General features: G+C 44.1%; 1 protein-coding gene across 1 annotated transcript in view; it reads right to left on the bottom strand.

The window, feature by feature from the left end:
• LOC311221113 (transducin-like enhancer protein 4) overlaps window positions 1-14,380 on the bottom strand; it is a 97,135-nt gene extending 82,755 nt beyond the window's left edge. The window contains exons 1-4 of the mRNA XM_084304903.1: window positions 14,244-14,380; window positions 13,750-13,847; window positions 12,602-12,665; window positions 11,109-11,153 (exon numbers count right to left, since the gene is read on the bottom strand). Coding sequence (XP_084161029.1) covers window positions 11,109-11,153; window positions 12,602-12,665; window positions 13,750-13,847; window positions 14,244-14,288 — 252 coding nt within the window. The 5' untranslated portion in view covers window positions 14,289-14,380. The remainder of the gene's footprint in view (window positions 1-11,108; window positions 11,154-12,601; window positions 12,666-13,749; window positions 13,848-14,243) is intronic.
• Window positions 14,381-15,118: the final 738 nt, after the last annotated feature.

Here is a 15,118-nt window from a genome sequence, read left to right as displayed (position 1 = left end):
TAAATGTCTTCTAGCAATGCATGGAAAATGCCCTTTTCCTCGTGTTATCCATGTTAAAGACCCATTATTAGCCTTGTTTGATTTAACAGCCATCTCTAGAAGAACGTGGAAGCACACAGCTGCAAAGGAAACAGGACATCACTCTTGATCGCATTAACCAAGAACCTGTAAGTAACTTACTTTCAAACAGTAACATCACCATGTTTATTCATGGACAAATACACAGCAACTGACTCTGACATAAAAAAAGTCCTTTGATGTTCAGAGAAATCAGTGTCTCCCCCACAGTTAGTGTTTTAGAGCAACAAAGAAGAGACCCTCATCAATGCTTGCATTTTTTTCTGTTTGTTTGTTTAAGAGGAGACTAAAGAAAAAACACACTGTTTCTCCCCAGAAACTAAGGAACATTGATAGGACCTGCAAATAAGCAACCTCTTCAGATGGTAACAGTTTTATGCAGTTAGGACAGAAAGCCTACTGGTTAAACTGCATATAAGAATGTCCTATCTATTCTTTGTTGACACGCCGACACAAACACACAGAGTGTATTTTACGTACGAAGTCTTTCCAAGCTTCTTGTGTTATTCAAACACAAGATATTTTAAGAAGAGGTATCAATGTGCTTTACGTAGTCACATGCTTTATGAAATTACAAAGGGCAGACAGTAGTGGCATTCTAGCTGACTCTCTTGCACATCACCACAGTGCTGTCTTTCCAAGGGGGCACTGTGAAGTTGGATGACTGTCATACAGAGTGAACGGTACTGCAGGGAAATGTGAGATGTGAGAAGAAAACCAATTAACTAATTTCCTCTAATCATTCCTTGTTCTTTGGCTTCCCCCTCAAATCAAAAATCTAGCGTAAGGGTTTTGGTCAGCTTTGGCCTTGCACACTTTGCTTTCCTTCTCCAAATGTTATCATAGGACCAGGCCCCCATTTCCAACTTTCATCTCCAAATACAAAATTAACAGAGGAGCAAGCAGGAGGACACCTCTTGCATCTCTATTGTTATTTCCTGGGGCATAAGGATAAAGGAAAACACACAGTAGTAAAGGTATTGCTGGACTTTGTTACAAAGCTGACACGATACTGGAAGGAGTCCTCTTTCCTCCACAGCAAACATATATTCATTCAATATCCTGTGATTCTCTAGAGCCTCTCATCTAATAATGTAAGTTAACAAATTAAATCTTACATCACTCTTGTCATGTAAATATCATCACCATTTCAGAGATGGAGACAGAAGCACAGAAATGTTCAGAGATTCTCACAAAGGGCTACAGAGTGTGAGCCCACAGTCAGAGAAAACACAACTACCAAATTGCCACACCATTTGAATGGTGTCCTCTCCAGATCTAAGATAGCCAAGGACATATGTAAGCTTCTACAAGTATCTACAGCAGGAAACAGGACACATATCACCAGTGGCTTTTCTCTGCAGACCCACAGTACTCCACACAGGATGAATACTGAATTCACATCTCCTCATCCTGCAGATAGCACAGAAGCCCAGCAGAGCCCCACACCTCTCTTAATGCCAAAACCACAACACATCTTGTTTCAGCTATTGGAGTTACACGACCTTGCAGAGTCCAAAATGCCCCTGGCTTCTTGACTGTGAGCCAGCTGGATGACGACCTGACCACCTCAAACCCTGAGCAAGATCTCCCAGGTGAGGAAAGAGGACAGTCAGAGACACCCAGCCCTGAGCAGTCGCTAGCAAAGTGGTTTTCATAAAAATGTGTGGACAAACATTGCGAAGTCCATATTTGACTCTTCCCCAAGCCTTGGCTGGGCTGCACTGCAGTTATTTTGGCTCTCTTTCCTACATCAATAGGAAAGAGAACACCGCTGTGTTTTCAAAATTAGGTCCAGAAGTGTTTTGGCCATGAAGCACAGCTGCAAATTCCTTAGTCATCCCTGGGAAAGCTGAGAAATGGCAAAAAGTGGTTGCCCAAGATAAATGTTAGGATTGCTCCACTTTCTCCATGGTTTTAGAAGCTAAAATTTGAATCAACTAATAAATAGGAGTAATTCATGCGTTAACTGGATATCCAAATGCATAAAACTAGAAGCCCTGTTAGCTATCTGCATCCTAAGAAATGAGGAAAAAGAAGTTCAATCTCTGCTGCTGAGCAGAGGGACATGAGAAAGAAAACAAGAGACTCAAATGTCCTCTTCTCCCTTGACCCCAGGTGAAAAACTCACTATACTTTGCATTATGATTAATTTTAAATAATGCTATCATGTCAATACAGCAAATGACAGCTTCAGCCATCCAAGTGCTGTCGGATTGAGCACTCTGCCAGCCAGACTTTCCAAACACTGGCCACACAGGTAACTGAAGCCCATCAGATGGGCCAGCAACAGCCTTACCATGCTCTCTAGACAGAGGCTACCTACTGTAAGGGGGTGCCCATCTATTATTACCAACTAGCCAGCCCCAGGGCAGCCACTGCTCCTTCTGGGCTAAGCCACAGATAACAGGTTTAGGGGTTCCTGCATTGTCGTATTTCCCAAACCGCCAAGACACCAAGAGTAGCCAGGCACATAAAGAAATGGGAACAAATACATGACAAGTTTATTGCATTTAAGATGGAGGAAAGAACAGCATTTTTAAAAATTTAAAGTGCTTTCAGTGATCATCCACAACATGCGCAGAGCTCTCAACACGAGCCAAACAAAATTTAGTGGCAGGACCTATTATTATGCAGACTCTTTATAGCATGAAAGGGACAGATTTTGATTTTTGCTCAACTGTGAGATGCTCTGCTGAGGTTTTTAAGCAAACACAAGAAAAAGAAAAGCACACATTCTCATTGCCAATGTTCCACATCCCAAACATAATAGCAAGAGGCTTTTTCCTCCTTTGAAGAAGTTGAATCTCATCCAGCAAATGTCAGAAACCTCTGGCAGTATAAGATCCTGTGGAGAAACCATTTAAGCAGACCAAAAGAAAGGCCAAGTTAGAAGACCTGCACTCAAGACTACATCCTGTGTTCCTTCTCCTCCTGATGCAGAAGGGGAAATCACCACCAGCAAGTCTGTGGCATCATGGTACATAATCCTCAAAAACGTAACAAGTTATTCTAAATTGAGTACACACATAGTTTTAACTTGGTATTATTTTTTCTTAGAAGAGTACACCTCACACACTTTTCAAGAACAGGAAATCATGACAAAATTTGCCAGCTGCAACACATATCCAGCTCCCTTGACTTTATTGTGAATCTTACGATGTTTTACACTTTACTAGCAAAAAACGATTATAGAAGAATGCTGGAGAAAAACCTAAGAAGCATGAGCCAAGTGTAATTTGGCAGCTTAAGATTAGAAGGGAAATAAAAAGAACCCCAAATACATTATTTTTATCCTGTGATTAATTTAAGCCAATCTCATGATTTTCTGGGGACTGGCATGATTTAACATTTAGAGTTGGCAATACAGCGTACCAAACAAATACATAACCATAAAGAGACCAATTCAAGTTTACTGTGGGGACTATAACTTTGACTGGCCTGACATCTGTGCATTTAAACATCTCAGCCATAACGCCACAGTGTTCAATGCCAGAACATTACATACCTGTCCTGGTCTAGTAAAGATGATTCTGTAAGTCTAAATCCTATCCCCACAGGGAAGAAAATACTGTGTAGACTTCAATGTACTACTTCTGATATATTTTAATTATATTTTAAAGAAAAAAAAAAATAAAAAGTTAAACACCTGCTCTTGACATTGTGCCAATATGCTTCCCACTACACTTAACTACTACAACATTTGTGTCACCACTAAGATAAACAATATCAAGGGGAAATTTTCACATAAGAAGTACTTCAAGGTAGCAGTGGAACGTAAAAATATCATCTTGAACCAAAGCCAAACTTGTAAAAACATACAGATAAGCAGAGGCACAAACAGGTATTCTTAAAGACACCTCATATTTTTACATTTGAAAATAAAGATTACTTTTTCATTCAAACATTTAATTTCTTTCATAGAATCAGATTTCTTGATTATGGATAGGTTTAGCTTCAAGTGTATTGTCATCTGTTAGTTAATGCAAGCATCATTTTATACTTCCTGTGTTTCACGTTATCATCTTTGCTCTGCTCCCTCTGTGCCTTGTGGCTAAATAGGTTTTCTGAAAGTCACTGGCAACAGATGTGCTCAATCTGCAGACAGCAGCAGAAGTGACTTCTGTAACAATTACAATCACTCTGTTCACGCTGGCACGCGTTTCTGAAAAACCCAGCTCTCCATCAACTCCACAAGTAATATGCTGGATCTTATCATTAAAATAAAATAAAAATAAAATAAAAGTAAGACCAAATTGATAGCTCTGAATTCTTGGTGTTTGTTGGCCTTGGTATTAGTGTCAAAAAAAATCTGCTCCCATGCTTTAATACACTAACTCCATGGCATATGCTGTGATTGACCTGTGAGGACATCCCCTTCACTGCCACACAAAAACAGAATCCCTGCCTTGAGGAGCTTCCAATCACTGTTGTTTCACATCCCTAAATCCTTATGTTAAAAGTTATTTATTTTGGTTGCAGAGCCAAGCAGCCAAACATTTTCCAGCCAGCTTTACAGTTGCCTCTGCAACCTTAATTCTACTTTCCTAATGTCTATTTTGTGCAGTGAAAGAGGTCCTCTAGGAAAACTGGTAATGAGATCGGATAGTGTGTAACTAAAAATTGCACCACAATGCATGTACACAATAGGGCAGGACCAAACTAACACGCACGCTGTAAAGCTTGGGCATCCCAGCAACCAAATGCCTCACTTTGAAACCTGTCCACTGATGTTTTATTCCTGTGTTTAACAGCCTCGGTACTTCTTTTTTGCCCCTGAACGGGAGGAAACCTCATCGTAGAAAAAGATGCAAATGTAATTAAATATGAAACAGTGACATGGCTTCCCTCTCCTCCTCTGTCAGATGCATCGCAGGCGGTGAGCTCTGGTGGCTCAGCACGAGCCTCACGCTGGAGCTGTACTTCCAGCCGTGCCAGCCGGCCATGCCGGGCAGGAGCTGCAGACCACCTCCTTCTGCCTCCTATCTTTCCTCTCCCCTGCTGCTGAAAAAGAACACGGGGCTCCTGCCACAACAAGGTCCCTTGCTGCAAATAGTCAAGGTGACAGTTTCTTGCAAGGAATAAAAAAAGAAAAAAAGCACCAACCACATACACATTTTTCCAATAATTTTTTACACCAGAAAGCGTTAGGCAGCCCCAACCATAGGATCACCATTGGCCCCCTCAGTAATTACAAGCATGCCTATAAACTAACACAGCCGGTGAGGCAGCATCACAGCAATTAGCATCTTTCAAAGGCAGAAAAATGCTGTTATGTTTAAGCACTGTCAAGTACAGCCTTTTGCCAGTAAAAACAGAACGTATGTCTTAATTTAAAAGTTTGCTCAGCATGTTTTGTGCTACTTCCTGTGTCTTAGGCATCTGCCTGAGTTGCCAAAATAAGTGGGAGAAAATGACATTTTCCCTTGCTTATGAACGGCAAAACCAGGATGAAATAGAAGTTCTTGTCCTAATACATGTTATTCTGTGGTTTGAGGGGGAAGGTTAGTTCAACAGCAACTTGCAGAGAAGCAGAAACAACAAACTTCTAAGTAATTAACAGGAAGGCTGTCTAACAATTGTATCAAGAGAAAAAAGAAAAAAAAAAAGCACAGAATCTTGTTTAAGAACTCAGCAGTTATTACAAAGTAAAAGGTTTTTGGTTTAACTGCAGAATAACATGTTTTCTAACTTTTCATAAGCTTCTAAGCTATTCTACTGGCTTCAGAGGCTAAATAACCTAAAACTGGGACAAACAAGCCTCAGTTGTCAAACTGATTTGACAACCTAGTTTTTATATTTTGTGACTTTGATGGAAAAAACACTTGTTTTTCCCTTCCTCCTTAATAGTCCTGTGTGAGCTGCAGTCTTCAAGATTTCATGTCTAAGCCCTTGCATTTTGAAGTTTTCCAGCTCAGTTCAGACTACCCACTGCCTGTATCTCTATTAAATCTTTCCTACTGTTCATAATGGAGAACAAATTCAGCCAGTATAATTTCAGCTGGCTCTCCAGCTATTCTTCAAACGGAAGACAATATGCATTCAGCTGCAGACTGTGTTAAAAAAACAAGGTGTGCACACACATGTATGCACACACATTCATGCCAAGTCTAACCCATTGTTAACGAAACAAAAAAAAAGTACTTTTCTGTTACGTATATAGCACACAGTTCTCTGTGATACATGCATTTTATGGCCATGAAGATGAAAAATGGTCAAAACTCAGCCCTATATTAAACAAATTGATTCCCATCTTTACCCTTTTACCAAAATAATTTACTAAGGCTTAAGAAGCAAGCAGGCTCAAGGCTGGGATGCAGTACAACCCATATATTAACTCAGTCGGCAATAAATCTCCCCTTACTCTCCAAGCTCCATACTACTTTCTTAAATAGCTCACTATAAAGCCCCAACCTAATTAAAAACAGCTTTCTCGGCAACAGTGGCCTTGATTTCACTTATTTACACATTAACTGCAGCCTCCGTTTGGCCAATCCAGCCTATTCCCCATACCACGCAGGGCCTTTTATCTGCCCTGGACAGCATTTTCTCCAGCAGATGAAGTAGATGCCGATTGATTTGCTGTCGAGCATGGTAAATTAATAGCAACAAATTGCTGAGGGCCCCATCTCGCTGCTCCACCATGCTTCGGCAGTTTTGCTTTATTTGCTCCATGATGGGCAGCAGTCAGGCCTCTTCAAGTCAATTTCTTCTTAACAACCTGCAATACTTTTCAATGGTGAAAATAGAGCCGTTCCTTGTAAGTCAGAAATCAATATCCTATTGCCCTTAGAAAATGCTAAACAAGCAGTATTGGCAATCCACTTGGTACTAGAGGGTATCAGATATAATGCAAATCCATACTGCTTCCCTCCTCGTAGTTATTACAGTTTGCTAAAAGGTTCCTAATGCCATTTATCATCATTTACCATCGACTACTGCAGCTATGATTATGATATCCTATCAGCTAGTAGAGCCCTTTCATTTCTATCCAATTAATATTTTAGCAGCACTCAAATGGTTGTTGCCCAAGTCTCGTAATAAAATTTACATGGATTGGACTGAAATGGTGATGTTTTTGTTTTTATTTTTTTTCTTTACTGTGATCTTAAGAAGTCATTTCATTTATTTTTTAACACCCGACTTCTTAACAGATCTGAATTTTCCTTCAAAAATGCTGAAATCCGACATTCCAGCACGTGAATTAGTTCAAAGACAGAGCCTAACCACGGAGAAAGAATCAGCATTTACGTACTGCCACCCCCAAAACCATAATTGAAATAAGAAGTGAATGCTGTATCCTATTTATGCTTTCCATCAGTCCCATTCAGAAATATCTGTTGTCTGTAGCAAAATACAGACACTTATTTTAAGTGATAATTACAATTCTCAATTAAAACCTTCAGAAAGCACGTTTGATTACAGCAATTTAAATAAACTGTTTACCATAACATTAAAACAGCCTAATTTCAGAAATTAAACCAAATGACCACCAACAAGAAGTAGCAACACTGAATTAGAAACATAGAGCAGCACTACTCATTCTATTCAACTATTCATTCATAAACTATCCACTGAGCCTCTTAAAAAAAAAAAAAAAAAAAAAAAAGCAACTTGGTAAGAAATGGACATCTTCAGACCACACTCAAACATTTCCATTTGTTCTAATGCTGAAATTAAAAACTGTAGGGAAGTATCTGTACATACTGTAACCCAAAATCCCCAACTTGCTGGCTTTTTTCTTTTTCTTTTCTTTTCTTTTCTTTTCTTTTCTTTTCTTTTCTTTTCTTTTCTTTTCTTTTCTTTTCTTTTCTTTTCTTTTCTTTTCTTTTCTTTCTTTCTTTTTTTTTTTTTTTTTTGGGGGGGGGGCGGGGGGGAGGAATCTGTCTATTTTGAAGTTCTATTGATCCTAGTGGTACAGAATATCAAAAATTAGCTTACTGTTTTAGACTATAACACCACATGTCACAACACACCCCACACTTGTCTTTTTTAAAAAAATACAAATGACTAATTCTACCAGTCTAATGCTATTTACTCAGTTACCAAAATTTAAATTAATTATGTTCTCAAACATAATTGTTAAAAATTGGCAACATTATGCAGGCTTAATTAAGATTAAATCCAATTTACTAAATGTACTTTAATTGGTACTAATTACATTAGCTTTCCTTTCAGAATGACAAATTCCCCATAGGTTTCACTTTAATAGTCTTCTATCAAAATCAACACAGGATGACTGATGATGAGCATCACATGAGGGGTGGGAAAAGCAATGCTCTCCCCCCGCTCCCCCGCCCGCCGTGCACACACACTATCGCTGCGCTCCACGTTTATCCTTTTATCAATTTGCTAAGTCACAGAGTCATGACTCCATCACAGCCATCATTTTCTGTTCCAGTGAAAAATTTCTCTAAAAATAAATACTCTGTGGCTGGGAGCAGCCAAGAAGAACAGAAGCTTTAACAGAAAAATACACAAAGGTTTCAAATATCAGGGCCACCAATTACTAGGGTACTTCCAAGGACTCCAGGGAGTCCTGCTCTTGAACCCTTTGAGACGCAAATCTAATAAGTGAATAAGCCTAACCTGATCTCGAGAACTAGGCCCAATTACGCCGAAGGGCAACTTCACTGCATTATTGCCTGCTTTCCATTACAAGGGCATCCAGCGAGTACATCTGGAAAAGAACCTAAGAGGAACCAAGGCTGTCTGCCCAGAAAAACAAATAAAGACAGATATGCCTCTGTGCTAAAGTGAAAAAAAGAAAGAAAATATAATAAGTAGGTGGTTTGCAGGGCTGTCTGTATTTCATAATGTGATAAACTGCCCTCAGGATTTTTGATATGATTGAATTTAGAAAGCTAGGGAAAAAAAGGGGGGGGAAGGGGGGAGGAGGGTGAATCGCTCAATTTCAGCCAAGTAAAATTCAAAGATCTGAGTGGAAGAAAAGGGGATTTAAGGTGGAAGACTAAAAAAGATTTGTGCGCGTCAAATGAAACAATCAGCTCCCTATATGTACAAAATTGGGCCCCCACACTGTGATCATAAAGCAAGATGCGAAATATTTTGCGGTCGCTGAAGCAAGAGGAGGAAGGATAAAAATGCTGTGGGAATAGAAGGGGAGGCATGAAAGATACAGAACTAGCGTCAGATTTAGGAATGATAGCGAACAAGTTTCTTAGCCACAGTTGATTTGAATCAACGTCTGACAAAATATTTAAGTGTTTTGCATGAGAGCAGAATACTTAAACTACTAATTTGAACAGACTGAACAGTAATGGAAAAAGGTGTTTGATTAAAACCGTCCTTCGTAATCCCCACATTTAGTTGTAACTAGGTGTTTAATTTTTCCAGAGTATCACTGACGTCTCCATTGCCATAATTGTATACAATTTCTGAAGTAAAGCGTTTAGAAATTAAAAAGGGTTTGGTTTGGTTTTAAGCGGGTTTCCCCTGCTTAAAACAATCTAATTACACATTTCACTTGCAAGCCAACATTGTCCCACATAATTTTGCACAGTCAGTTTAAGTCCACATACAGCTAACTGCTGTAAAAACAGAGCGCCTAGAAACATAAACAAGTTTGACTGCAATGGCTGCTTTCAAGCGCATGCAAGCATTTGCTACGTAGGTGGCCTGCAAGGAGGACTCGGACTTGGTGGATTGCTTTCGTACCCAGTATGTCAGTGCTGTTTTTTCAGACAGAACCTGGAACAACCTGGGCGTTCATTCACCAGCTCCAGCACCTCTGAGAGGCTGCCATCAGCCCATCCAGCAGCACCCATGACCTGCATCATCCCACTCAGCACGAGCTGCTCCGCTGCAAGTGCTGCCAGCTCCCGCCAGCGGTTCTCTCACTGCTCCCCTCGAGCCTTCACGTGCACGTTTCGCACCTACATTTCTGAAGGTCTGGGCCTTGGGCGCGAAACGCTGCGAGGTAGGAAAACCTGCTGCCCTCGGGATCGCGTGCCACCCAACGCAAATGTCCCCAGTCATTTGGGTTGGGATGCTAATGGCATACAAAATACAATAAATAATAAACAAGAGGGAAGAACATTTGATATCTATGTCTGCTCTCAACAAGATAAAGAAATCCTATTTCGGCAACCCGGAGAAGTTCCAAATCCCTTACTTTGAACAGGAGCGCATACAAACCAATTTTCAGATGGTCTTTCTTCTCCCATTCGACCATTTCTTTATTTCTGCAGTTTACACTCTCAAGCAACACTGGCGAATTGCTCAACCGTTTGCTAAAATGAGTTGTCAGTATTAAATTCCACCATATTAAAAGTTCCCTCACTGGAAAAGAGGTCAGATGTTTAATTCATTCTCCTCTGGAGAAGGTTAAAAACACACATTACTGAATAAGAAATTCTGATTTACGCTACCATGCTCCATCCGAGTAATTTCCTGCTAATCTCGGCCTAAGTGCTAGACTTCAAGGCACAAAACTGAGCAAGCTAACATTCTTGTGGAAAGCTCATTCACCCTTTCCATGGATGAGAAGCTGAGACTCTGCTTTTGGACAAAGGTCCAAGTAAGTGACCTGAGGGAGACAGGAACATGACTGAGCATCAATAGCTATTGTAGTTCCAGCTTAAATCTGTCCAGGTTAACCAAAGGGAAGTCTTTCCCACATGCAAACACACGTCCCTTTGCACCCAACATGTATTTACGATGTTACTATCACTCCAAAAAGCAAACCCCAACGGCGTGAGGTTGGTCGGACCTGAAACCACCACCCAAGACCCCTTCCATCCCTGCTTGCCTCCATCTTCCCCGCGTGCACAGGGGCTGCACGTGGAGAAGTCAACACAGCAAACACACACCTGGTGAACAACACCGCTGCCTCTGCAGAGCCATGCACCGCATGCAAGGTGCAAGTTTCAGAGCAGCGTGCAGCACAAAAAATTTCCAATGCACTTAAGCATGCAATTAAAGCGGCTCGCACATAATAGACATCTGTTTTAAGACTGGTGGGAGAAATTACAGGGAACACTCTTACACAAAGCAAAATATTTACCTACCTGTTTATGCATTTCTATATTCAGCCCATAGGACATCTCGTAATACTATGAGAGAAGAAAATGCCTCTGTTAGACCTTGCAAATATGAAAACCATTCCCAAATTCGCTTTGACTCTAACATCATCTGTACAAAGACACAGAGACCTAAAACGTTTACTAGCTAGAAGAGCTCCTGGAATTTGTGACAGCATTTCACAGTAAACTGTTTTTCTCTTTTTTTTTATTTTTATTTTATCTACATTGCTTCTTGACAAATCTACAAAAGATGGCCATAAACCAAGCAAAAAAGCCCAACCCAGACAACAAAAAAATCAAAAGAAGTAATCACAACCAGACTTAAAGATTAGAAGCAGGGGAAAAAAAAAAAAAAAAAAAAACACACAGAAAATACTCAAGATTTTATTCTCTAGCACACATAAAAGATGCCAAAAAACGTCCAAAGTGCTTGAAGCCAGACACACATATAAATCAGCAACGACTAACAGACCGGTTATTCAGTATTTTAAATTAAAAACACAAAAAAGCTACAATTAAATTGCAGGGATGCGAAAAATGAAAGAGCATGTAAATTCAGAGCCAAAGCAGACACACCACCCTACATATCCCCTGATGTGCCTGAGCATCTCAGGCAACTCAGGTCAGTGTGTTATGTTAGTACCAAACAATCTCCAAGACTTAAGCAAATCAGACATGAAAAAGACAAATGCAAGCCTTAACATATGTTTGTGCTCTTGGTTAAGAATTTTTCCAGGTTATTTGCTCTTTTTTTCTTTTTTTTTTTTTTTTGTGAATATTTGTGTGTTATTTGTCACATACAAATGGAAAACAGTTAATCCTTCATAGATGCACAAGGGAGAGGATAGCAAGAGCTCCTCTGGAGTTATCACGATCCATCATGCAATTATGTATTTAGGGATGTCTTCCTATGCACGTTATTTAACCAGGCAGACCACAACCATCGAGGAAATCCCTTTCACAGCTCAGATCCCTGCCGCTCTGAATTCAGTAAAACAATGAACCAGCAGCCCAGAAGCAACAGTTCTTCTAAGGACGGGGGCTTCAGGTTTAGAGACACGCATGTGCAATTTGGGCTTACTGCCATCACAGAAAAAAAAGAAAATGTGACCCCAAACCGCTTTACAGAGGCACGGTAGCTGGGAGAAGTCAGTGTAAGTGAAAAATACATCGTCCCCAGGAATATTGCTGAAGTTGCACACGCCTTAAAAGGGCTGACAAGTAACCTGCTACCACTTTGAAGAAATATCCCCAGTTGCTTGAAACATTGAAGAGCGGATTTCACGTAGAAACTAACTGCTACAAACAAGTTACAAACCCCTGAAACCAAGGGTGGATAATGGCAGCACGGATGCAACCTCCACAGCAGCAGCTGCACCAACTATAATCTTTCTGTTCGCCTCCAGCAATCCGAATGTATTTCAGTCTCAGCACACCAAGCTAATAGACATTTTGAATTTGTTATGCAGCTTGCTTACCATGACATAATGTCGCTGCATCTCTGTCTTCTCACTGGCCAGTTTTTCACATTCTAGCTTCAAACTGTTCGAGACATAAAAAAAAAAAAAAAGCATGGGTACTTCATAACACAAAACTGACATTCTTCTAAGCACAAGGTACTCCCCTTTTCGAGCATTTCCCCAAGACACAAACAGAAATGCACGTTCCAGCACCTGCCTGGGAGTTCAGGGTGGGGTTTATACTTTTCATCTTTCAAGAGAGATTGTGCAACATCCTCACCTCCTAAGCGAACTGCATACAGTACGCAGGAGAGCATTTTTCACTGACAAAAAAAAATAATAAAACACTGGTTCACAGAAGACAGGCACACATGTCCTCACCTATAACACTTAAGCTTGAGAAGCCACTCAGAAATCCATGCTTTGGTTTTCCTAGCTTTTATTTAAACGAGCTTTGGAAACACCTCTTGTTTTCACCCAGCCCACAGAGGAATCAAATGTGTATCACTGCTTCAAGAAGCAAAAAGTTGCTGTGATTTTTTTTTTGTTTGTTGTTTCTTTTTTTTTTCTTTGGGGGAGGAGGGGGGGGGGGCTGTTAGTGATGACTAGGAAAATACCGCAGGTAATTTAAGGAATACTGCGGTAAACACGAACACATCCATCGCTTTTTTTTTTTTTTTCTCTTTTTTTCCTTTTTTTTTTTTTTTTCGGTTTGTTTGCTTCCAGAGGCGCGCTAAGCAGTCCTGCCAGAAGTCACTTGTCACTTGGAGCACACGCCGCTCCTCCGGCTCGGGATAATGAAATCGCTGGCCGCCTCGCTCCCAGGTTATCAGCACTTGACATGTCAATGGAAGGCGCGAGGGGGCCGAGCCACGGCGAGATGCGCGTCCTGAGCGCCGCTTCCCAGAAAAAAAGCGGGGGGTGCGCCCCGACGGACGCCCTTTCATCCTACACCCCCCACCCCACAAAGAAAACAAAAAATGGGGGAAAAGAAGGGGGAAAAAATACAATAACCCCCACAGCCCCCCCGCCCACGGGCTCGCACGGCTCAGCACCGTCCCCGCCGCCCCGGGTGCGGGTGCGGGAGCGGTGGCGGTGCCGGGGGGGGGTCCCCGCTGCGGGGTGTCCCCGCGGGGTGCCCGGTGAGCCCGGCGGGACGGCGTTACCTGTGGTACTGCGCCTGCAGAAACTGAAACTCCTCCTTGATCCGATCGCAGGACTCGGAGATGGTGAATTTGAAGGGCTGCGCTGGCTGGTGCGGAGCCTGCAAGCGGCGGGGAGACAGAGAGAAAGAGAGAGAGGAGAGGCAGCGAGCGGGTCGTGCCGGCGCCCCGAGCCGCGGCCCCCCGCGCCCCCGCCCGCCGCCCGCGGGGGCTCCCCGCGCTCCCGCCCCGACGGGGCCGCCGCGGGGGGAGGCGGCAGCCGGCAGCCGCCGGGACCCCCCGGCAGGGCGCCGGGACGCCGGGGCCGCCGCGCTCCGGCTGGGGGCAACTCGGGACTCGGCGCCATCCCGGGTCCGGGTCCGGGTGCGGGTGCGGGTCCGGGTCGGGGTCGGGGTCCGAGCCCGGGGCGGCGGCGTTGGCGGCGGCGTTGGACAACAATAAGAAAATGGCTCCAAGTGCGCGCTGCCCGCGGCGGAGCGCTGCCCGCCGCCACTCACCGGGTGCCGGGTCTGCGGGTACATCTTGCTCAGGTCGCGGATCATCCACGCCGCTTCGGGGGGCGCTGGCGGCCGGGATCAGGGCTGCGGGCGAGTAGCAGGAGGAGGAGGCGGCGGCGGCGACGACGGCGGCGGCGGCGGCAGCGGAGGGCAGGGGCGCCCCGGCCCCGCCGCCCCGGTGCCGGCGGGGCACCCCCGGCGGCAGCGAGGCGCGGCGGAGGCGGCGGCGGCGGCGGCGTCCCCGGGGCGCGGGGGCCGCTGCCACATCCCCCGGGGGCCCCCGGGCGGCGCCGAGCGGGGCTGCCGAGCCCAGCCGAGCCCAGCCGAGCGCTCCGGCGGGCGGCGAGCCCCGTGCGAGGCGGCGGCGGCGGCGGCGGCGGCGGCGGCGGAGGAGGAGGAGGAGGAGGAGGAGGGCGGGGAGAGCCCCTCCGGCGGTGCGCGCCCCGCTCGCAGTTTCCTCCCCTCCTGCAAACTTTTCGCGAGGGGAGCGGGGCGCGGTGCGGAGCGGAGCGGAGCGGGTCCTGCTGCTGCTACCGCCCCGGCCGCATCCCCCGCGCCGGGCGCTGCTGCGTGGCCGGTGCCTGCTGTTGTTGGTGGTTTGGTGGTGGTAAAAGAAAAATTAAAAAAAAAAAAAAAATGTTTTTTAAAAAAAAAAAAGGAGTGAAAGGATGAAGAAGAAACCACGGTCCGGGCTGCTTTATTTACGTATTTCTCTCTCTTTTGTGTTTGTTTTGGTTGTTTCCTCGCCGGGCGGAACTCCGGGAAGTGCCGGCAGCAGCGGCAGCGGCGCCGCGCGGAGCGGAGCGGAGCGGAGCGGAGCGGAGGGGTCGTGCCCGGCCCGGCCCGGCCCGGCCCGGCCCAACCCAGCCCAGCCC

This window comes from Netta rufina (assembly GCF_964035555.1).
Source record: "Netta rufina genome assembly, chromosome: Z".
Taxonomy (NCBI): Eukaryota; Metazoa; Chordata; class Aves; order Anseriformes; family Anatidae; genus Netta; species Netta rufina.
Note: the sequence above shows the minus strand (reverse complement) of the source record. Positions and strands in the feature narration are given on the sequence as shown.